Source organism: Petaurus breviceps, unplaced genomic scaffold, assembly GCF_028583685.1.
Source record: "Petaurus breviceps papuanus isolate PSGF00001 unplaced genomic scaffold, PetGlider_PUasm1.0 179, whole genome shotgun sequence".
NCBI classification, from domain to species: Eukaryota; Metazoa; Chordata; class Mammalia; order Diprotodontia; family Petauridae; genus Petaurus; species Petaurus breviceps.
Genome location: NW_027185779.1, coordinates 8,688,908 through 8,714,057, shown reverse-complemented (window position 1 = coordinate 8,714,057; position 25,150 = coordinate 8,688,908). Strand labels below are relative to the sequence as shown.

Genomic DNA, 25,150 nt, shown 5'->3' with positions numbered 1-25,150 from the left:
AAGGATAAAATGGAAGGACAACAAACAGAAATGCAAAAGATCCACAAATGTTTTTAAATAATAAGCTGATTTCACCATCAAGGGCAACAGAACCATCACACATGAACTCAGCACCACAGTCTCAGGTAGTAGAAATACTAAAGCTGTCAGAAGCAGCTTGCTTACTTGTGTCAAGGGGCCATAGAAAATGTCTATGCTTAGAGTAATAAAATTGTGAGGTTGTTGAGGGATTGACTCACAAGGTATCTGAAGGTCTTCTTTCCCAGATTGGTATCTTTGGGATGGCAAATTGGGCTGTCTTTTGATCTCAATTCTTAACCTACACTTCGTCATTGAATGGGCTTCGCCTCAGACAAATTGAGACCTGGGAAAGACCTTAATTTAGAAAGGCCAGGGTCACCCTCTGCTTCCTGTACTATCACCAGTTGTCTTGACCTTTATCTTGCCACTCAACTCTGATGACACTGGAGGAAAGAACAAAGCTAAGGACTTTGAGCTGTTCTGCCTCACTCAGATCAATTCATATGCAAGTCAAGACCACATGCTTGTGATGTCATTGGTCCTGTTTGAGAACTAAGGATTAACAATTACAGCAACACAAGTTACCTCTTCACCTCTTACTTGAGCTATTCAACAGCCTTAGAATTAGTTTCTCTAACTCTGGTCTGTCCCCAATCCAATCTACTCTCCACATAGCTATCAAAGTAGCTTTTTTTTCCCCAAATGAAGGCCTGGTCTACTTGTGGTTCTACACCTCCCATCTCCCTGCCTTCAACTGACTGTCTTCCATACCTGGCTGAAATGGTCTTTTTTATCTCTGCTTCTTGGAATTCATGGATTCATTTAAGACTGAGCTCCACTTCTGCCTTCTACATGAATCCTTTCCTGATCTAGGGCATTTCCACCCCTAAGAACCTTGCATTCATTTTTTGTTTTGTCTGTATGCATACATATGCATACATAAATACACACATACTTACATACACATATATATGTATATACATATTATGTGTTTGTGTATCTATGAGCATGTATATACATATACACACAGATATATAAATATACATTCATATTATACACATACATACATTCATACATGTATGTATGTATGTATCGTCTCCCCCATGAGAATATTAGCCCTTTGGAGGCTAGACTTCCTTTGCCTTTGTATTCCTAGCAGTTAATGTAATGCTGGTTTATAACAAGAGGTTAGTAAATGTGTATTTACTGGTTGATTGATTGATTAGAAGTAGTATGAAGGCTAGATTGGAGGTAGGGGACCAAGTCTAAGTGGGAAAATTCCAGGCAAATAGTAATTAGAGCATAGGGTAATGACAGTGGAAAGAGACAAGAGTTAATGAATACGATGCAAGGGATGCTGAAAAAACATCAACAACATGGCAATTGATTGGCTACAAGAAAGAAGGCATGAAGTAGTAGATAGATTGCTGGGGAGTTCAGGGAAGACTAGCACCCCTGGTGTGAGGGCTTGCCAGGCTGCTCATCTACCTTTGGTATCCACCTATCACTCAACTCTCATCTATGACTCCAAGAAATTGTAGCATATACAATGGCCACATCCTGGTAAACTGTCTGTGCAGAGGGGCTAGCCCAGATTGAAGATAATTGACAGGCCTCTAATCTGTGGGTGAATTAGGGGAGTCTACTCAAAACATGTGAAGACTTCCCCTAATGGAATTTGTCCCAGTGGGCATGAAGGAGGCTGAGGCAGACACTGCGGAGCACTTAGAGCTTGATTAGACATGAAGACACCAGTGTCATCCACTACAACCCAGGCCATCACCATCCATCTTGACTTTTGTCTTGCTGTTTGGTTTCAGTGACTGTAGAGGAGAAAGTGAGGCTGACAACTTTGTGCAGTTCTGCCTCACTTAAATCCAATTGACTAGCAAGTCAAGGCATCCCCCCCCACCCATGATGTCATTAATGCTCTTCAGAAGTGAAGTACAAACAAGATTTCTGACCTTTGAGTCAGCATGATTTGGTTAGTTTTTGCCTCTGATACATAGATGTATATTGGCTATATGCTACTGGGCAAATCAATCTCTCTAGGTCCAAGGCAACTAAGACTCTTAAATTGCAAAGTAGATGCCAACCTGCCTTGATAGAAGGAGTTTCCTCACCAGAAGTTCCTTATATTAATAAAATCACAGATCTGGTGTGAGAGAGAAAGAGACACACATAGAGAACAGACATAAACACAGACAGAAAGAGATATAGACAGAGAGAGAGAGAGAGAGAGAGAGAGAGAGAGAGAGAGAGAGAGAGGAGGAGGGGCAGTGTTAAAAAAAAGAGGAAAGAAAATAAGCATAAGTCTTCAAATATGAGAGACAGCTTGATATTACTTTTTTTTTCTTTGCTACTGTGATTCAGCTACCATCTCACCCTGGAGATTTAGTCCAGTTTACTCATTTTAGAGATGAGGAAGTTAGGACAAAGAAAAATGAAATACTTGTTCAAGATCAAAAAGGTAATTGACAAAACCAAGATTCTTACAGTTAAAAACAAGATTCAATGGTAAATCCATTGTAATAAGGAGAAAGTAGGTGTGTGGTTCACTACTTGATAATATTTTATCAGTAATTTTTTATTATCGTATTTCTAACTCTGATTTCCATTGTTTTGGAATCTTTTGCTCTTTAAGATGTTTTTAAAATTGATCCTCAATTACCTTTAGTAATGACACCTCCAGCTCATGTTTCTTCCTGTGTTTGGTGAATTCCCAACTTCATCTGAGGTACCTTAGCGACTTCTTTATATAATATGCCAACTACTAAGGTGGAGTCCAAATGTAGATGAAGATATTTATGAAAACAGATTGCCAGAGAAATACTGTCAGATCTGTTCCATTTTATGTATTTTTGTTTTCCCCTTCCTTTGCCCACAAAAGCTCTAAGTGATTATCTGGCTTATCCAGCTCTCACACCAAATTCTCTGTAGGCTTTTATTTTCCTCTCAACTGCTTTTGGCTATTTTGTAAGGCAATTCTGCTTATAATCTTCTGTCATTCTCCTCCTTAATGTTTTGCAAATGGTCTTGTTCTTTAAATGTTGCCCTTGGCTGCTATATTTCTCCACTTGGCAAGGAAAGCAAGTGGTTGTCCTGGTGAAGCCTCCTCATTGTATTGACTGTTTCGAACCATCTCAGCTTCTCTAGGAAACAGTGACAGAATCATTGTCTTTACTTTTGTCTATTTCCCATTTTTGGAGTTTGCAGCTTGTTTAAGTAGGTAGCAGTGCAGTTGCTGCAGTTGTCTATAGTGTCTTCTCATTTTTATCTTTTCTTCAACTTTCAAGGATAAAATCAATACCATATTAGGTATTGCTTTTGATCTTTATTCTCCCTGGTTGATGACCTTGCTGAATGCAAACAGTTGATTCTGAAATGGTTCCCATATGGGGAAACCAGGGTTTCCCTTTCTGTTAAAATATAGTTGTTGTCATTTTTGGGGAGGGGATGTTATTTTCAGCACTTGCCATTCCTAATACTTTCTTGGTTTACTATGTAATAGAATACAGCAAGCATTTATTAAGTTCTAACTATGTGCAGAGAGCACTATGCTAATAGTTATCTAAAAGTGTAATTCTCTCGTTGATTAGACTTACATCTTGCCTTCAAGGAGTTTAGTAATCTGGCTGGGGAGATTATAGTACAGTAAACTTCAAGAAAGTGTGCATGATACCCAAACTTGAAGCCTATGATTAGTCTACAAATCTTTGTTCTTTTATTCCTTAAACCACATTTTCCCATATATTTTTACCATCATCCATTTTACACCCCTTTGCATTGAAATAATAGATTATGATATTACATATTTACTTAATTTGGAGATTCTTCACAAATTTCTCTGCTTCTCCCTTTGTCTGTAATGGATGTTGGCACATAAGCTATATCTTTTTATTGTAGTCTATTTATTTATGCTCATGAATACTACAAGGTGATCTGACCAAGTGTCCCATTAAATGTTGTTCTTGTCTTTGGGAACACAGTGATATCAGTGCCTTTATTCACCTCTTCAAGGAGAACCTGGAGGCCATACTTGCATTTGGCTGCTACTTGTTGGTTATTGTACAAAGACTGAACATTCAGATTACCAACAATCAAGTTAATGTTTGCAGATGAAATAAGGACTTAGTGATTTTTAGCAATCTCTCCCCTTTTCCCAGTATGGTGGATGTGGAAGGGGAAGGAGGCAGCATAAGAATGAGTTTTATAAGTACTCCATGTGGCCTTTATTTAAGTGCTGTTCCTAACTGAGAGTTCCACAATTTTAAGAGGGGGCAGAGGAACTTGGAGAACATTTTATGGACAGTCACAAAAATGTGTAAGGGCAGGAAGGTTAAGTAAACTGGGAATAGCTTGGAGAGAAGGGTCAGGGATGACAAATAATGATCTTCAAGTGTGTGAAAGGTTATTACACAGAAGATGGAAGAAATCCCTTATCCATTTGCAGTCTGTCCAAGATACAGATATATCATGATGGTTTCATGAAAGAGGTAGGCACTCTTATCTAGAATTTCTTGGATCTAGCTATTCTTAAAACAAAGTAGTAGAGCACATCAGCTTTGAAGAAATTCTAGTCTCTCTGAAAAACATATTCATATTTGTATACTTATGAGTTGAGAAACAGTGTGTCTTAGTGAATAGAGAGTTGTCCTTGGAGACTCGGGTTCAAGTCCACTCTCTGATGTTGGGCAAACTAATTAACCTCACAGAGCCTCAGACAAGTCTTTAAGACTTTAAGACTGCACCTTGATGGCATCAGAGACCTGGCAAAAACAGCTTCAACAAAAGCCACTTAATGACATTCCCATTTCTTGTTGCTCTCTTTCCATTGTTTTCATAATTCTTGTATCACTAGGCTCAAAGAACACAATCATTTGTTTTACAAATATATTCAGTGATTATAAGACATGGTATGTCATAAAAGAAATACAAGAGAAAACAGAAGAGATAGACAATTTAAAATATTTTCACCTAACATTATCATTCTTACTGATCCTATGCTGACTGATTTGCAGTTCTACTCCAGGCACAAAAACCAATGCTTATTTTCAGGGCTAGACTAAAGGACATTTATTGGCCCATTGCCTTTTAGCTCTCTGTGACTAGCAACTGTATTTAATGTGTTATGCATAAAATAATTTAAATGTTCCAGAAAAAGGGGAAGGTATAAAATTGAAAGTACAATTATTTTCTTTAATGTGATATTATGTATCAGGATAGCTTCCTTTTCTGAGGTTTCATTATCTTCTAAGGGAGTTCTAACCTTGACTGAAACTGGTCAAATAAACAATAACTCTTCAGTCTGGTTGATTATCCTCAATTAAAGATGCAAACTGTTTTTCCCTTGGGTAACTATTTTGCAGTCTTCTTGTTCATTTTATTTGTTATTTTATACTTCCTGGAAGCTAGCCATTATGGGCAAACTATTCCTTTCTAGAAGTAACTGGATTTTCCTGGAGAGGTAAACTAACTCTTTCAAAGCATTTAGCATACTCATAGAAGTAATTTACAACATTATATATAGCCTCCAAGTGATTTTATCTTTAGGGTATGGGTCCAAGAGAATAGTTCAATCATATTCTTTCTTTAGCCATAAGGAATTAAGACCCCTTTTTCCTAAATAAAAAAAAAACCAACTATAGGCATCATTGAATAACCTCTTTTGATTAAGTAGAACTAGGAAGCAAGAACTGGTGTCTCACTATGGAGAAGACATCTGAAAATTCCTTTCCCTGGGTCTGCATTTCCAGTCCTATGGTTCATTGGCACAGTGTGGCACTATGGATAGAATACTGGGCTTGAGGTCAGAAAGAACTGAGCTCAATTCATTTCAAGACCCTGAGCCTCAGTTTGCTTTTCTGTAAAATGAGGATAATCAAACTTGTAATGAGGATAATAAAATCTGTAATGTCCAATTCACAATTTCTGTAAAGAACAAATGAGATCTTTTATGTACTTTTGCAAATTTTAAGTATTATATAAATGTCATCTATTATTATTCAAAGACTACACCTAAGTATACAAATAAGCCTTGCTTTTGAATAATAATAGCATTTATATATCCTTTTACAAATGTTATCTCATTCGATCCTCACAACTCTGTGAAGTAGGTGCTATTATTATCCTTAATTCATAATTAAGGAAACTGAGGCTGAGAGGGGGTAAGTGACTTACCTAGCATCACACATCTAATTAATATTCGACATGGAAATTGAACTCAGGTCTTCCTGACTACAATTCCAGCATGCTAGTCACCACATCACCCAACTGCCACAGTAGAATTACTCCTTCTGCCACTTGGCATTTTATAGCATTGTTTACTTTTCTAAATAGGAATCTCTCATGTAGCAACCAGAGCCCCAAACCATAGGGAGGAATTCTCATTTGCCACTCCTATATTCAGTACTGCAAGAATCTCCAAGGAATAGGGAAGAGTAAAAGGTTTTCAACAAAAGTTATTTTTTCCTAACTGGTTTCTGGGTTTTTGTGTAACTCATGTCTATAGTCTCCCCAGATACTAGAAGGATTTAGTCAGGTCTGTGGGGGAAACCTGAGCATGTGATCAACTGTTTCCTTATTTACACTTGCATAGAACTGTTTTCATGTTTTCTAAAAGACTCTCCTTGTCATGGAGGACATTAACTAATAGTTATATATTTATCACTTTGGGGTTAGTTAATGCCTTCCAAATGTTCCAGTGAATCATTTTGGGCATCACTGTTCCCACACTGTGAACAAGAATGACCCTAGCAATGCACATGGCAAGCATCCTAAACAATGCTGTGCCATCGTAACGCTCTAACTTGGCCCTGAAGGAGAGGTATGAGAATGTTCCTCTTTCTCTTCTTCTCAGAGGTGCAGAGGTGAGGGCCTATGGCGGGAGAAAACAGCATATACCATCTGACTTGATTGATATATTCATTAGTTTTGCTGAACTTGTTTTTCCTTTTTTTTTGTTCTTTGTTTAAGGGATGGCTCTTTGGGTTGGAGAGGGGAAAATATATATTAGGAAATGAAACTGATGTAAGACAAAAAATAAAGTCTTTTTTTTTCTTTTTAAAAGGATGACCCTAACATGAGGATTAGGAGGAGATGAGAGTTTTCTTGAAGTCCTAACTGCTTACAGGGTATCTACTCTTATCAGTGAGGACAAGCTCTGCTAGCTCAAGCTTCAGAAGAGTTCTAAATATACCCTTAGGCTTAAATGGCATTTTGTTGAACTTAAAGTGTGTGCCTGAAGGGGAAGGGGGCAACTGGATGTCAATTTCTCCAGAAGTGCCACTGGAAAATGATCTACCTGACAACTAATGTTGTCTTCTAAATAAAGTTTAGACTCTTGTTTGGCCTTCTAGGCTTTCTACATTCCAGTGACACCCCTTTTTTTCCTAGCCATTTCTCACAGATTACGCACCATATTATCTATGCTCTATTCCCAGTGGACTAAGTATTGTCCTTTGAAGATACTACTTTTCCATTAACATCTCTATGTGTTGAAAACCTGCCCATTAATCAAGTCCCGGCTAAAGGTTTTCCGGTTTTGTTTTGGTTTTGTTTTTTTGGACTTATGATTCCATTAACATAGGGAACTACCAAATAAGGAACTTCTCCCTGCCAGTGTAGGAATCTTAGAAAGCTACTTAGAGCACAGAGAAATTAAGTGGCTTGCTCTGGGTCACACTGAAAGTAGGTGTCAGAGATTGCCCTTCAGTCCCAAGCCTTTGTGACTGCTCTGTGCCCAGCTCTGTACCAGGCAATCTATTTCTCAGCTAAAGTTCTGTGACCACCAAGAAATGTCTCTTGATCCTTCTAGTTACAAATGATGTTTCCTTCCTTGGATTTAATGTAGCACTAGTTTGTACCTATCTTGTAAGTTTGCAATTGTATTTTGTACTATACTTATTTGTGTGTGCATTGGATACCCTGTTAAACTGTACTCTCTATAAAGGCAGGGAATGCATCTTATTAATTTTGCTTATAATTTCCCCTAGCACTTAACATAGTGTTGTATGTATAGAGTAGGTGCTTAATTTAATCAGTACTTGTTTAATTGAATTATATGCAAGTGTGTGTATATATATATACACCCTATATTTAATATATATGCATATACTATATATGTATGTATATGCTATATATCCTATATTTATGTGTATATGCTATATTTATATATACTATGTATAGTATATATGTATATGTGTGCATTCACACGCACACATATATGAAAATAACTAACAATAAGACAAAGCAGTATCTATATGGCATAGTGTAAAAAAATGTTGGACTTGGAGATTTAGGATCTGAGTTTGAATCCCAGTTCTTCCACTTGGTAGCTGTGTGACCTTGGGTAATTTATTTAACCCCTCTGAGCTTCAGTTTCCTCATGTGTAAAATAAGAGCATTGAACTAGATTCCCTCTAAAGTGACTTTCTGTTCTAGTGCCTGGCACATAGCAAACACTTAGTAAATGCTTATTTAATGAATGAATGAATAAATAAAAAATTCCCTGGTCAATTTGAATAGGTTTTTGGGAAGTCTCTCTATGGGGAGGTGGATATGTCCACCGGCAACTCACTGAGAGGATTAAGAACAATTTTTGGTTGCAGATGACATATGTATTAACCAAAGTAATTTATATCTCACTAAGTATGTATGATTGAGTCTCATATTGCTGAAAATAAATCAGTTGGCTTGACCAGCTATAGACAACTCCCTTCCTTCACTTTGTGCTGAGTCTTTAAAATGGATTTTTAATTGAGTTGGCCTTTTCAGAGAGATCCAAAGAGAGATTTGGGCATATGCTAGAAATCATAATCTGAGAGCTGACCTAGATCCTGGGGAGAGGTAGGGTGGGGTGTGCCTGTGTAACTGGACAACCTGTGCTGGCTATACCTAACCCAGGAGTTGTTGATTGAAGCCTTGGAAAAGAAGCATATTTCAGGTGCATTTGCAGGCTAATTGGATACTCATCTAAGGTGGTCCATTAGAGAGAACAATGGATTTGTAGTTAGGGAGACCTAAGTTCAAATCTTGCCTCAGATATTTAACCAGTTTTGTGATCCTGGACAAGTCACTTAACCTCTTTCAGCCTTAATTTACTTATTTGTAAAATGGGAATAATAGTAGCACCTACTTCATAGAGTTGTTATGAAGATCAAGATCGATGACATATAAACTACCTTGCAAACCTGAAATGCTATGTAAGTGCTAACTGTTAGCATACACATTTCATCATCGGCATGTGGGTCCAGAGGAGGCAGCAAGAGGCAATGGTAGAGCTCCTCAGACACACAGCCCCAGGAGAGTTCCTAGATCTTGATTTCCTGTTGGAGCCCCTGGAGAGGTCGAGGATTTGGAGAGGGCACTGTGGGGCTCAAAGGTGGCAGTTTCTAAGCTTCAGACTGCTGAGAGCTCCTAATACCCAACTTTCTGGGAGATTCTTAAGGGTCCTGTACTAAGGACCCAGAAATGATACAGAAGATTAAAACAACAATAACAACAACTGGATTATAACCTCCACTGCTATTTTGAATTACTTAGATATTCCAATCCAATAAACATTTATTAAGTGCCTATGAAATGCCAGGCACTGTGCTAAGCACTGGGGATATAATTAATGAAAAGGAAAAAAAATGCCTTTGACCTCAACAAGCTTACAATCTTTTTTTTTTCCTTTTTGGAGGGCAAATTGGGGTTAAGTGACTTGCCTAAGGTCACATGGCTAGTAAGTGTGAGAAGTGTCTGAGGCCAGATTTGAACTCAGGTCCTCCTGACTTGTGCCACCTAGCTGCCCCACAAGCTTACAATCTAAAGGCATAGACAGGAAAGGAGAATGGGAATAGGATACCAGGGGGTTCTTGACCTGGGGGCATTTTGTTCTGTGGAGTTGAAATCAGGAAGGGCAGCATATGCAAAGTGGAGTGGCCTGAGAATCCAGTTTCTACCCTTTATGAAGGAAGGCATTGGTAGCTGTTTGGTATACCACTCTTCAGCCAGAGGGAAGAGTCAGTCAAAGCTTGAGTTAGCATCATGGTGGTGCTAAGCTTATCCTGGGAGGGGCATCTTGTTCCCTAGAGTGGAAACCTGGCAAGGGGAGCAGATGCAAAGTGGGTTCCCACATTCTGATGGAAAAGGAAGTTGCCTCTCTAGGCCCTCCAAAAGCATCCCCTTCCACAGGGATTGTGCAATGGATGAAAGCACTGGATTTGCAGTTAGGAGATCAGACTCTCCTGCAGATATTCATTTGCTTTGTGCCCAAAGGCAAGTCACTTAGCCCCTCTGAGCCTCAGTTTCCTCATGTGTAAAATGAGGTTAATATTGAGACCTAACTCAAAGACTTGTTATGAATATCAAAGGAGACAACATACGTATAATACTTTGCAAACCTTAAAGTACTATTTTCCAGCAATTATCATTAACTATTATTATATTCATTATGATTTTTCAGGGCCCTCCAGGATAAAGTCAGAACTTGTTAACTATCATCCTAGCAGGCAGCTAGGTGGCAAATTAGATAGAGCACTAGGCCTTTAGTCAAGATTTGAGTTCAAATTTAACTTTAGACACTTGCTAGCTATGTGACCCTGCGCAAGTCACTTAACTTTGCCTCAGTTTCCTCATCTGTAAAATGAGCTGGAAAAGGAAATGGCAAACCACTCCATTATCTTTGCTAAGGAATCCCCAAGGTAACAAAAGATCAGACACAACTGAAATGATTGAACAACAACAGTTACCATAGAATCATAGATTTAGAACTAAAAGGGACCCTAAAGGTTACTTAATGTGGTCTCCTACTTTACAGATAACAAATATAAAGTCCAGAGAACTTGAACAGTGTGCCCAAGGTTGCACAATAAGTGGCACAGCCTGAGACTGAAGTCTACACCCTCAAGGTGGTATCATGATACTGGAGGCCTGAATGGGTTGCTGGCATGAAGGAGAGACTCCTTAGCATATCAAGGGTGAGGGAGTACCAACACAAAGTTTCTTTTCCTTCTGAAGGGAGTACAAATCTTCATGTTAGAACCAGGAGAATGGGGGTGTGTATGGGTCCCTGGGGTGAATGTGAAGGAAAGGAAATTTGCTCCACCTATTTGTGGATATTTTGAGTACTTCAGATTTCTAGTGGGCAAAATAGTGCCCTTTGGCCAGCATCTGGGAAACTTAGACATGAACTCTATTCTGCAGTTTCTAGATGAAATTCTCAGTGGGAGCAAAATGAGCCAAAAAGTCATGATTTTTCAGGGCATCTTCCAAGATAAAGTCAGACCTTGGGTAACTTGGGCTGCAGGTCTCACTAAACAGTCAAGGGCTTCACTGAATGAGTGTTTGAAGGCAGCCAGTCAGTAAGCATTTATTAAGTACCTAGTATATGCCAGACATAGTGATAAGCAGTAATATATTGAGGACCACGATCACAGGTCTGCACAATGCTATTTGCTACATGTGCTAGTTGTGGAACTGGCATCTGGTGGGAAAAGGCAAAGCCTTGAATAGAAATCTTGGGTTCCTCCCTCCCTCAGAAATGACACAGCGATCAGAAGTTAGATCAAATCTTATAGCATCCCCTGGAATACAATATTTAAGGGAACAGATTGATATAATTTTAACCTGGTTCTCCCTCTCCCTCTCTCTCTCCTTCTCCTTCTCTCTTCCTTACCCTCTCCCTGCCTTTCTAAATGACAGAGTTTCTGTTGGCCTTAACTTCCTTCTTCCCCTCCTATGGGATTTAAAGTCTCCTTTGGAGAACAGTGAGGGAAGAAGAGGCTGCCTCCTTTTGAATTACATAACCACACTCTGATGCTACATATGGGGGACAGGGCCTGGGCCACAAGTGGAGGCCTCACTACATTTATGTTATTCCCCTTTGGGCACTCCACATTCTATGTGTTCATGCACACTGCCCCTCATGCTTGGGATGCGCTTTGTTCTCATCTTCACTTTTCAGAGACACCTGGTAGTAGAGTGGATAGAATGCAGTACCTGGAATCAGGAAGAACTAAGCTCAGATATGATCTGAGACGCTTCCTAGGTGTGTGACCCCGGTCAAATCCTTAATCTCCATTTGTATCAGTTTTTTCAACTGTAAAATGGGGATAATCATAATATCTTGCAGGGCTGTTGTGAAGATTAAATGAGGTAGTGCTTTGCACAGTGCCTGCCACGTAGCAGGTGCTATATAAATACTTATTCCCTTCCTTTTTTTCTCTCTGTCTCTCTTCATCTCTTTGTCTTTCTCTCTGTCTCCCTCCCTCTACTTTCAGAATCCATATTTTCTTTCAAGGCTGAGCTCAGTTGACACCTCTTCCAGGTAGTCTTCTTCTCTGTTCCCCCAGCTGAAAATGTTATTTTTTTCCTTAACTTTTTGTAAAGTAATTTGCTTAATTTGTTCTCATGACCCTATCCTACCCAACCTTATGTAATACTTACATGGGTACATGTTGAGTTCTATTTCTGCCCTTATAGTAAGGTATGAGCTCATTTTGGGTGGGGATCATGTCATTTTTATTTCTCTGTCCCCAGTGCCTAGCACTGTACCTTGTATGTAATACATACTTAAATATTCACTGAATTGAATTGATTTCGAGTCACCTTACCATCCTGGTTTCTCTCCTATGACCTTAGTCCTCTCTTGAGGAGTTCCAAGTATATGAGCTATATGAACTAATGAATCACCTTTGTCCAAGCTTGCTGGTAACCTCTTCAGAAGCATGCTATTGAGGGAATTGGCCATAATCCTCTTCTTACATTCTTAGGCCATTTTGACTTTAATTATGGTTCTCTAAGTGTTCTTTTCTCTGTCTTCATTCTTGTAGCAAATAAATCTTCTTTCCTAGAAGAAGTAAGATGTTTGAATGATACCCTTTGTGTTGAGCTTTTGCATTTTCTTACTCTTGAAGATTAAAAACAAAGACCAACTGTTATTTGTGAACACCTGGTTTCTGATAAAGCTTATACCTGCAGAATGCCTCAACCTCACTTTTCCCCTACTTTATTTTGAATACTTTCCTTCTTTTCTCCTCTCTGTCCTATCATGGAATTCAATACTTAGCTTTTATTACCTGATGTGGAGAATTTTATAGATAGAATCATAGTTAGATTTAGAATTGCAAGGATCTTTGTAAGGTAAATCCCCTCATTTACAGGTGTAGAAACTGAGGCCAAAATGGCTTTCTTAGTCTCACAGAGGCAAACTTTGGCAGACACAGAATTGGAACCCAGTATCTGTAACTCCAGATCTAGTGTTCTTTCTACTATGTCATGTCATTTAAAATCTTTTTGTTTCAGCAAAGGAGAACTTAGGAGAAATTCTCCATCCCATGGCACTCAGTCTACATGTAGCAACCCTGACCCTACCTAGTCTCCCTTGAGACCTTTAGAAGTAACTACTAAGCTTTCACTCCTGGGTAATTTTTCTTTACATGAAGTAACTTTTCAGTTTTGTTTTTGAAAAAAGCTTGTAACATGATTTGTAAGGAAAAGTATAGTATATCTGGTTTGAAGATACATATCCCAAGTCTAGGAATCATCTTCTAACACTGAAGCGATCCATACATGCGACTGAAACAAAGAGCTGAAAAACATAATTTTGTTTCAGTTTGGCTACTTAAGAAAAAAACAAAACAAAAACAAGCAACAGCCCACCATCAACTCAAAGAAGGCAGCTCTTAAGAAAACAATCAAGTGAATTTAACATGTGTGGAAATTGCCAGCCAGCCAGAGGGAATAGAGTTTTCCATTTATCTGCAGGATAAAAACCTAACAAGCCAACTGGTAATTCTCCATTAATTGGCATTCTGATAGAATGTGCAAGGAGCAATCTAAAAGCCTGGGCTGAGTGTGTAGAGGGACTTAGGGAATAGAGTATCTCTTAAAATTTCTACATCCCAGTCTGAGTTCAGCCTCCTCAACATTTTAATGCAGGTTTTGTTTTCATCTGTACCAGGAATTATTGAGTATAATGGGAAAATTGAATTATATCATTTCTTGTGGAAACTCCATTCTTCATCACTCACTGTGCCACAGTTCCAGATGTGGTTGGCTCTTCCTTATTCTCATTTGGCCTTTTATAATTTCTCTAGGCACCATTTCCTAGACATTAGAGCGGTGGTGTTCTAAGAATTCTGGCCTTGTTTGGAGTCACTTAAACACATTTTCTTAGTAGCTACCGTGTTTCCCCGATAATAAGACACTGTCTTATTAATTTTTTTGGACAAAAAAACACCAGAGGGCTTATTTTAATGAACATTGACAGCAATTTTAATAAACAGGTAAATGTGAACAAAAAAATGTACCTTTATTCAATAAGCAAATAACTGGGGAAGAACAGGATGACGCGCTCACTGCTGCAGCTCTGATTGGATGCAGCTCGGAGCGCGGCGTGCATTTCACCGGGGGAGGGATGGTGCATACAGAGGGTACCGTAATATAGCGTGTAGCTCAGGGGATCACCTTCACTACAGTAGCAATCTCAATAGGGCTTATTTTCGGGGAAGGGCTTATTTTAGAGGAATCTTACACAGTAAGGGGAGGGCTTATTTTCAGGATAGGTCTTATTATCAGGGAAACACGGTATATGACAGGTTATAAAATGATCATTCAAAGACCATCTTTTACATTCACTATATTGGCAACCTTCTTTTGTCTCTAGCAGCCCCAAGTTCATTTCCTCAAAGGGGGGTCATAGGATTATAGGATTATAGGTTTAGAGCTAGAAGGACCTTAGAGGTCATCTAGTCCAACCTCCTCATTTTATAGGTAAGAAATATGAGGCCCCCCAAGTTTAAGGATTTAACTTTCCAGTCAGTATTTTATTCAGTCATGTCTGACTCTTCATCACCTCATTTGGGATATTCTTGCAAAGATACTGGAGTGGTTTGCCATTTGCTTCTCCAGTTCATTTTACAGGTGAGGAAACTGAGGCAAGAGTTAAGTGACTTACCCAGGGTCACATAGCTAGTACGTATCTGAGGTCAAATTTGAACTCAAGTCTTCCTGACTTCAGGCCCACTAGCAGCCACTACTCAGTATGAGGGACTCTTGATATAGAATTTGTCAGTAACTTGAATAGAAAATTCAAGATGGAGACTTTAAAGATTTTCAAAGTTAAGATGGGAAGCTTATAATATAATTAAATATTTATTCAAGGCTGCTGTGTTAATGTTCAGGATGTAGTTTTAAGTAGCCTCCCTCCTGTTCCCGAGATAGACTGTAATAAAAACTGATTCAGAAGGACAAGGAAAACTATATCATAGCATCATAAGATTAAAAATTTATAAGTGGGAGGGGCCTCAAGCTATCTGGTCAAGACCCTTCATTTTATAGATGAGGAAATGGAAGTCAGAGAGTTAAATGACTTGTCCAAGGTCATATAGGTAATGTGGATCAGAGGCAGAATTTGAACCAGGTCCTCTGACTCCAGAGTCAATACTCTTTCTGCAAATAAATTCTAGAGAAAAAGGATTCTAATGGAAGAGTAGGTCTGTTGAGCTAAATTAACTATAGAGTATTGGGTTTTGTTAATTGGGACTTAGATATATGGATTTGGTTCCTTTTACTACCACAAAATCCATAGTTCTGGGTTCCAGGATACAGGAGAACTACAGATACCTTATGCAAAATGTCTTTTTCATTGTTAATCTAACCTGGTGGACTGATATCTATTCAACATATTGCTGTTGTTCAGTTGTTTCAGTCTGACTCTTCTTGACCACATTTGGAGTTTTTTTGGCAAAGGTAATGGAGTAAGATGCAGGGCCACCGGTCCTGAACATTTGCACCTTCCACTGCCTCCTGACATTCTCCAAGACTTACTCTAATAGCTAGCATTCATTTTTGGAAACCCTTTACATTTGTTGTCTCATTTTTATTCTCACAACAATACTACAATTATCATTATTATCCCAGTTGTACTGATGAAAAAATTAAAGCTGGAAAAAGTTAAGTGACTTGCCCAGGATCACACAACTAGTCCGTATATGAGGCAAAATTTGACCTCAAGTCATCCCCATTCTAGGTCCAATATGGCCAACCATTACACCAGCGAACAATGTGTTCTATCTCTACCCTTGCCCTGTTGCCATATCCTGTGTTCACTGACATTGTCATCTGACCTACTTAGATAACTTATGTAGTTTTAGGCCTTGCCATCTGCCCTACTGCTGAACTGTTGGGACTCCTAGGTCTTTTTCTCTGCCTGCAGATGAACTTCTTTATGTCTTGTTCTCGCCAATTAGAATGAGCTCTTTGAGAGGAGAGTGCATCTAGATTTTTCTATTTGTGTAACTAATGCTTACCTTAGTGATTAAAACATATTAGGAGCTTTTTCATTCATTCATTCATTCATTCATTCATTCATTCATTCATTCATTCATCAAATTTGTTACTTTATGCAAGCATTTTGCTAACCTTAAGTTGTTATATAAATGATAGCTATTATTTCATCCATGTATTCATTCAAGAATTGACTCTTTTGGGGCGGCCAGGTAGCACAGTGAGTAAGAGCACTGGCCCCAGAGTCAGGATGACCTGGGATCAAATCCGGGCTCAGACACTTAGTACCCACCCAGAAACACCTGACCATGTACCCTTGAGCAAGTTACTTACCTCCAATTGCTTATTAAAAAAAAATAATTGACTTTTTATTTTTTGCTTTTTTTGGAGGACAGTTGGGATAAGTGACTTGCCCAAGGTCACATGGCTAGATTTTGTGTTAAGTACCTGAGGCTGGATTTGAATTCAGGTCCTCCTGACTCCAGGGACAGTTCTCTATTCACTGTGCTACCTAGCCACCCCAAGAATTGACTCTTTCAAAAATAGTTTCCCAGGTATTATTCTTTTACAACAGTGTCAGTCTTACCAGAGTGACTTAACCAGTATTATCAACTCTTTTCTGGTCTTTGTAGATAATCAGATATCTAAATATTAATCCCTGATTTTGTTCCCCCTTACTCCTCCTCTTCCTCTTCTTCCTTCTTCTGTCCCTCTTTCTTCTGCTTCTTTTTCCTCCCCTTCCTCCTTTTTTCCTGCTCTCCCTTCTTCTCCTCCTCCACCTTTTTTTCTCCTCCTCCACCTCTTTTTTCTCTTTCTCTCCCTTTTCTCTTTTCTCCATTGAAAAATTACTCTTTTAATTTGGCCTAATGTATAGTTTATTTTTAATCCTAGGTACCTCTTTCCAGGGATTTTGATCTTACATCATCTGGGGGTGTTGTGTATGCTTTCCCCATAGATTACTAAATAGAATTCTGTAACAGATATCCATGCTTGGTTATACTGATTTGCATTTCAAGATCTCCATAACAGAGTTGTAATCGTAGCTTTTTACGTGTAATGCATAGTATGGTTTGTCATGAAACAGGCGGTACACGTACTTCTAATCCACAAATGATAAAAGAATCTATTTGACTGAATCTAAGTAATTGGTATTTTCACTGAAGTTTTTTTTAAAGGTTATTCCCCTCAAAGAAAAGAGTTGCAGAGTTGATAGTATGAACAGAAGTATGAAATGAGCACAGGGATGAGGCTTTTCCTTTCAGGGAGGTGCTTTTGCATGCCTAACTTCTTGTAGGAGATTGTTAGTTTTTTGAGTAAGATATCAGTCTGGGACAATGCTTCTCTTGTCCATTGTTCAAGCCTACTGGAGTCCAGAGCCAGGATTTCCATGGGTGTATGAATAATACCACTGCTGAGAATGAAAGTTCTGTATCCATTTAATATGAGGTCAAGGAAAAGGTATTGTGGTCTCTAGTCCATGAATTAGTCTTGTGGAATTTATTTGTGATAACACTCTGCATTGTACAAGATTTCCAGATCTTCTTTAGGTCTAGTGCGTGTGTTGCCAGCATTTCTTTTAACTAGTTAGGGGTACAGAATTTAAGGAAACCCATTTGATTGTCTATGAACCTTAGAATTTAAGTGTCATATAGAACAGTGTGGCTAGCTAGGTGGCTCAGTTAGGTAGGGTGCCTGGCCTGGAGTTAGGAAGACTAATCTTGAGTTAAAATCTGGGCTCAGATACTTACTACTTGTGTGACCCTAGGCAAATCACTTTACCCTGTTTGCCTCAGTTACCTCATCTGTAAAATAAGTCAGAGAAGGAAATGGCAAAACACTCTAGTATCTTTGCCAAGAAAACTCAAAATGGGGTCACAAAGAGTCAAACACATTTGAAACAACTGAACAACATAGAATGGTATCTTGTTCATGCTAGTTGCTTAATAAAGACTTGAATGATTGATTGATAATAAAAAGAACCCTGGTCTTGAAATCAGAAGACCTAAGCTCAAAAGCCTCAGTTCTGCCATTTTCTCAATATTTATCCTTGGGTAGGTAGCATAAGCTTTTTGCAATTTTAGATCTCCATTGGTAAAATGGAAGCAATAATATAACTCTTACACTTTCTAGTCATATGATCCTGGGCAACATAAAATCATAATCCCAGGTGCAGAAGGAAAGTAAGTGGTCATCTCTTCCAACCCTCTCTTTTTACAATTGATGAATTCAGACCCTGAGAGGTTAATTGACCTGCCCAAGGTCACACAGTTAGTAAGTAGCAAAGCTGAGATTCAAATTCAAATCACATGACTCAAAGTTAAGCATTCTTTCCACTGTACAATACTTCATCTCTCAGACTCAGTTTCTTACTAAAAAGATTAGAAAAAAACAACCCATGGTACTTAATTCAGAGGATTTTAGTGAGTAACAAATGAGATAATATATATCAAGAGCTTTAAAAACCTGAAAGGATCATATAAATGTCATATACCACGATGATGATGATATTATGGTTATGTTATCTCCTTCATGGTGCAATTAGAAAAACATTTTGTAAATTGTAAAGTATTAAACTGCTAGGTACTGATTTGTGCAAATAATGAATCTTGTGACATCGTCACATGTATTCAGATTCATACAATTTGAAATAATAATTATGCAAAATATGGTAATTGATTCCAGGCCAATGGAAATATACAGTGTGAATTTGAATAATGAGACCACTTCACAAGATTCGTTATTCGTACTAATCAGAGTATAGCTCTGTAAGTAATTTGAGCTTAGTGTAGAATAAAGAAAATTTTGTCTAGATAGCTCTGTCATTAGAGCATCATCAGACTTAAATACTTAGGCTACAGGGTTTAGTCCTTTTTGGGAAAAGATGGTCTTGACAGAGATTTTGGACTTAGAGTCAAGGGTCTGGGTTCAAATTATGCCCCATACATTTACCAGCTGTATGACCATGAAGAAATCACCTAACATCTCTTCTGCCTCAACTTCTTTCTCAATAAAAGGAAGGCAGGCTTAGACTCAATAGCCTCTAAAGTCTTCATAGAAATACTACCTACACACAAATCATAGCTCTCACTTTTGTTAGTATTTTAATATTTTAGAGAGACAGAGTTTGCTTTGATGGCAGAAAAAACTTCCTAACAGAACCATTCAAAGGTAGAATGGGTGTCTCAGGAGATCATAGTCTTCCTTCACTAACTAAACCTTTCATTGGAGAGCTTGAGGCCGAGGTACTATGGTACTTCTCTCCTAGCCCAGTTTCAGTCCTGTAGGCAGGACTCTGCCCTCGTTTATCCATTAGCCCATTTCTTGCCTATTTCCCTAGGTAGATAGGTAGGTTTTTCATGACCAACATATCATTTTTCATAGAATAATGTGCTAAGTTATCCAGGAGGTCGGATCAGAACTGAGAATTTAGGGTCAAAAATATTTTTCAGAAAAAAACTAACAAAAACGTATCCAATTCTTGCTTCTAAGACAAGGGAATGATGATCATTGATGGAATAAATCAGAATCTATTATAACTACCTTTAGCTATACACACATACATACAAACACTCACATTCACTGCTTTTAATAATGATAATAATAATAACTAAATTACTACTTAAAAGTTCTGTAGTTTGGTCATTAGAGGTCCTCCATTCACTAAAGTAGTTCATAACTCCTTAACTTAATAGTCTGTCTTCATGAGTTTCTGAACCTGAAAAAGGCCCAATTCATCATTTGTTTGCCAGATTTTTAGTTGCTAACATTCACAGTTCTTCCTTGGGCATATTTCCTCCTCCCTCCCCTTTTCTTTTTGTTTTTTGGAGGGGGAAGGTAGGGCAATTGGGGTTAAGTGACTTGCCCAAGGTCACATGGATAGCAAGTGTTAAATGCCTGAGGCTGGATTTGAACTCAGGACCATCTGCCTCCAGGACCAGTGCTCTATTCACTGTGCCACCCAGCTGTCCCCCCCCATCCCACCCCAGGCCTATTTTCAAAGCTTTTTCAGTTTGTGAGTACCTGCCAGTATGTGGATTCTCCTGGCACCATCTTTGAAAATCCAATATCACCTCCAAATCACAATGAAGATCGGGAGTTACATCTTAGTGGATGGCTTTATACCAGCCAAAATGTATTCTCATAAATAAGTTTAAGATTGGGGAAGTTAAAGTTGCTTTTAAAAAGTATTGAAAATTGAGACAAAAATTATGATTTCATTAAGACCTTGTGCTATGTCTAAAGTACAGGAATTGTTTCTTTTAAATGCAGGTTCTGTCAGTAACTTTATTTGTTACTTTGGACAAGTCCTTTAAGATGTCTAAAATGACTATCAGAGAATTGACTTCATTGGTTATAATCAAAAGAATTTCTGTGCTCCGTCTATATAGCATTTTTGCAAGTACTATGTTGTACATGACATGATACTAATAAATTACAGTGCAAATGTTTTTGATTGTATTTATTCTAGCTACAGCCATGTAGACATGCCCTTCATATGTTAGTTTTCGCATGTATATTCAATATCTTAAATTGATTCAACAGACATTTATTAAGTACCTACTAGATATAAGGTGCTATTCATACTGGAAATACAAAACAAAATGACAAGCAGTCTTTGCCCTCAAGAAGCTAACATTGTACTGTAATGGGTCATGTAACAAGGTCTTCCACTTGGAAGAACAGTTAGGAACTGATGACTTATTTTGTGCCTATTCTTCAAACAAGATAATTAGTTCTTTATTTATTAGTTTGTAAGTTAGACCTTGATCATAGGACATTAGAAGCAGTGTGCCATAATAGAAGATGGCAAATCCCCAATCAGGAGATCTTGATTTTTGTTAAAGATTGCCTTATACTGTTCACGTCTCTGGGTTTATGTTGCCTTGTTTTTCAAATGGTAATAATTATACCTGCCCCATCTATGCCATAGGAATAAAACAATGCATGTGAAAATAGTTAGAAAAGGTACAAATGCTATATAAGTACAAATTATCTCTACATTAAATTATGTTTGTGTTTTATAATTATGCTTATACAGTCTTCTCTAGCACATAGTACAGTGCCTGACTTTTTCTTCATCTTTACCTCTTAGAAGCTCTGACTTCCTCCAGTGCTCAGCCGAAGAGCCCACTCCTACATGAAGTCTTTTCCTGATACTCCCAGAAACTAGTTCCCCATTGAGACTACTTTGCATATATTGTGTATTTATTTATACAGGTATATGTTGTTTTCCCTAATAGAATGTTAAGTCCTTTATGGTGTAGACTGTTTCATTTTTGACTTTGTATCACCATATGTAATCACAGTACCTGGCACATAGTAGGGTTTTGGGATTGATGTGTAAAAAGTAGATAGATGATGTATGCATCTTAAAAATTATTGTTCTGGGGCAGCTAGGTGGCACAGTGAATAGAGCACCAGCCCTGGAGTCAGGAGGACCTGAGTTTAAATTCGGCCTCAGACACTTGATCACACTTACTAGCAGTGTGACCTTGGGCAAGTCACTTAACCCCAATTTCCCCCTCTAAAGCCCTCCCCCCCCTGGAAAAAACCAAAAACAAACAAAGAAACAAAAATTATTCTTTCCTGGAGAGGTTTATATATCTCAGCATAAATGCAACTTTAGAAGGTAGGTAGTAAATATGCCTTATGCTATAAAAGAGCATGTAAGATAATTAATTATAGTGTTGTGTTGGATTTTAAATCAAATACAACTAAGTTTTTTTTTCCATTGTTATTGTGGACCATGTCTTGGCAATAATTTGGTCATAATTAATTACCATTGATCTTATTTATAGGGTTGGCCTTTGCTATTCTCTCATCTGTCCACCCGGTGTTTGGTTTATATGGCTCTCTGTTTCCAGCTATTATTTATGCCATCTTTGGAATGGGGCGCCATGTTGCAACAGGTAAGGATTCATATGTACTTATGTTTTGTAGCTTAGTAATGAAAGGGACTCAATTATTTGATAAATAAAAGTCAGGTTTCTAAACTAGTTGTGACTTAATTACTAAGTATTTGTGTTAATGGTAGACAATCATCTCTTTAAAACAATGGATAGAGCAAAGGACCTGGATTCAGGAAGACCTGAACTCACATCAGTCTCAGGCACTTACTAGCTAGACCCTAAGTCACTTAACTTTTCTTTGTCTCAGTTTCCTCTAACTAGGAATAATAATAGTACCTACATTCTATAGTTGTGAAGAAAAAGAGATATTTGTAAAGTATTTTGCAAAACTCAAAGTGTTATGTAAACGTTAGCTAATGGATGTAATACTATCTCTTACCTATGTATATATGTATCCATCTAGCCCTTCATCCATCTAAAGAGATATTTTGGGGATAAAATGAGAAAGGAGAGAATAAGAATTTTGAAAAGTGAAAGCATTACATAAATCCTAGCTACTATGAATGAATCCTTTCCTCTTTTAAATAAGTATTGTACCATGTAATTTCTAAAGCAATTCCTGCCTTTGCATATCTGAATATCGAAGAGAAGTGAAAAAATCCAAAAAAAGACATTCTTGCCTAAAATAGCCAGATTATTATAGAAAAGCATTATATTTTCCAATTATCCAGATAATTTTCTCAATTGTCCCACTGGTATGTGTAGATTACATCATTTCATCTTTCACAATTATGTTTCTGCCAAGGTTCTCTTGTACTTGGGAATATAAATTTGTTTCATGCTGAAGTTTAAATCAAATAACCTCACAAAAATATTTAGGGCATCCATTCTCCTAGCTGCTCTTGCCCTATAAAAGCCAAAGGTAATATGAGTTTGAGGTCATGGGATTTTCTTTTGTTTTAAACAAATGCAACAAAACTGTTCTAATGAATAAGAAGCTGAGTATTCTCAAACTCATATCCATTAAACATTTCATATTCCTTTTCCCCTTTGCCTACTAGCATCTCCTCTTCACATTTTATGAGGAAGGAGAAAGAAAATAGATCAGGTTTGATCCAAAGATTAACCCCAAAACATTTCTTCTGTTCAGCCTTTGATAGAAAAGGCAGAATGAATTCACACAATAGACCATAATGAATTTGCTTTAGGAGGTCAAAAATTTATATTTTGATAAGGGCCTAAATACATATTTACACAGTTTGTTTCTAAAGCTCTATGGCCGACTTTTGACTGCCTATATGATTTCCAAATAACATTTATTATCTGTAGTTAGCTTAGTTTGCAAATATCTTTAAGCACTCCATAGATAACCTGGTGTTCTACTATGTAAGTACTATGCATTCCAAAATGCATATCATTTGCATAATGAAAAAAGCACTCATTCTGCTACATTTTCTCAGTCCTTTGCTGAAGGAATTTTATTTCATCATATGTACTCCACCAAAGGACAAAAAGTCAGCTAGACCTTCTTATTTCTTGGCTTGGTCTGATGCAAACCTTTAAGGTTATTTAGAGTAAATTAGTCACATCAGTGGCTTTCTCCACATGGTACTATGTATTTTATCAGTATTTATGTATATATCAGAGTACACAAACGGATATGGTTTAATTATTTTTTGACCTGCGCATGATCTTTATTTAGAGAAACCAACTGTAGTCCTTGGGGTAAAGACTACCAGACTTTTGGTTTATAAAGCATTTTATTTCCATATAATATTTACAACAACACTGCCCCCTTTGCCCCTCTACTTTCCTCTTACAAATAAATACTGTTTTTGTGAAAGAAAAGGTCACGATAGCTGTCATTTTATCCCCATTTTAAGAGAAGATATCTCATGTAATTCCCTAAGTGAGATTCTGGCTGATGGTGGTAAAGCTTTGACAAACAAATGATCTGTTTTATCCAAAAAACAACTCTTTAGCAGAAATACAGAAAGCATAATTTGCTCTAATTATCTTGCCCCAAGATGTGTGTTTTTGTTTTCCTTTCTGATTTTGATTTAAAATGACCTCATTTATGAGGAGGGAGAAATGGGTTGATTATTCTTCATGGCATACAGGAAATTTGATCCTGATTTCAGTGTCATATGAGAAATAGGGAAGGGAACTTGGGTTTAAGAAATTTGGGAATCTGGAGGTGCATTGGTTGTTGAATAAGATGGAAAGACAAACTGATAAATGATGATGAGTGTGGGGTATTCACTGAAGTTAGTAAGATTTGGGTCCATTTAAGATTTTGAGGAGGGGTGAAATAGGTGATGACTGAGGAATGCTAATTAGGATTAGTCAGCTTCCTTCTCTTAGTTGTACAAAGGAAAGCTTGCTGGATTTGGAGTTAGAAGAACAGAGTTGAAATCCTGGCTCATTCACTGTATAACCAGCCAGGTCACAAATTCTCTACGGCTCAAGTTTTCTGATCAAATAAAAATGGGGTAGAGCAGGGTGGGAGTTCACTCTTTGGCCCATCAGGTCCTTTCTAGTTTTGTATCTGTGATCCTATTAACTGTTTATCCCTGTGTTCCACTAGTGTTAATAGAGTGAAAGAATAGGTGTTAGACCTGATTTAATTGATTAGGGAGTGCCTGGATGAGGAAACTCATCGATTACATCAATTTATTCTGAGACCTATAGTCTTAAAGAGCTACCTAGGAGGTGAAGTGATTAGAGATAGAACAGGTGGCCAAGTTTTCTGGGTTCCAAGGCCAGCGTTCTATTCATTATACCATGCTGCCTTATAATACTAAACTATGCTTATTAGAATAAAATAGGAATCTCTCTTTCTCTCTCTCTCCCCCTGCCCCCTCTCTCTTAGTCTCTGTTTCTGTCTCCCCCTCCCTCTCCCTCCCTTTCTCCCCCTTTCACTCTTCCTTACCCTTTCTTCTTCTCCCTCCCTTCCTCCCTCTCTGTCCTCTCTCTCTCTCTCTCTCTCTCTCTCTCTCTCTCTC

General features: G+C 37.9%; 1 protein-coding gene across 1 annotated transcript in view; it reads left to right on the top strand.

Annotated features, from left to right (window-relative positions):
* The window catches only part of SLC26A7 (solute carrier family 26 member 7), a 195,610-nt gene that overhangs the window by 9,434 nt on the left and 161,026 nt on the right, over window positions 1–25,150 (top strand). The window contains exon 2 of the mRNA XM_069086668.1: window positions 22,095–22,205. Coding sequence (XP_068942769.1) covers window positions 22,095–22,205 — 111 coding nt within the window. The remainder of the gene's footprint in view (window positions 1–22,094; window positions 22,206–25,150) is intronic.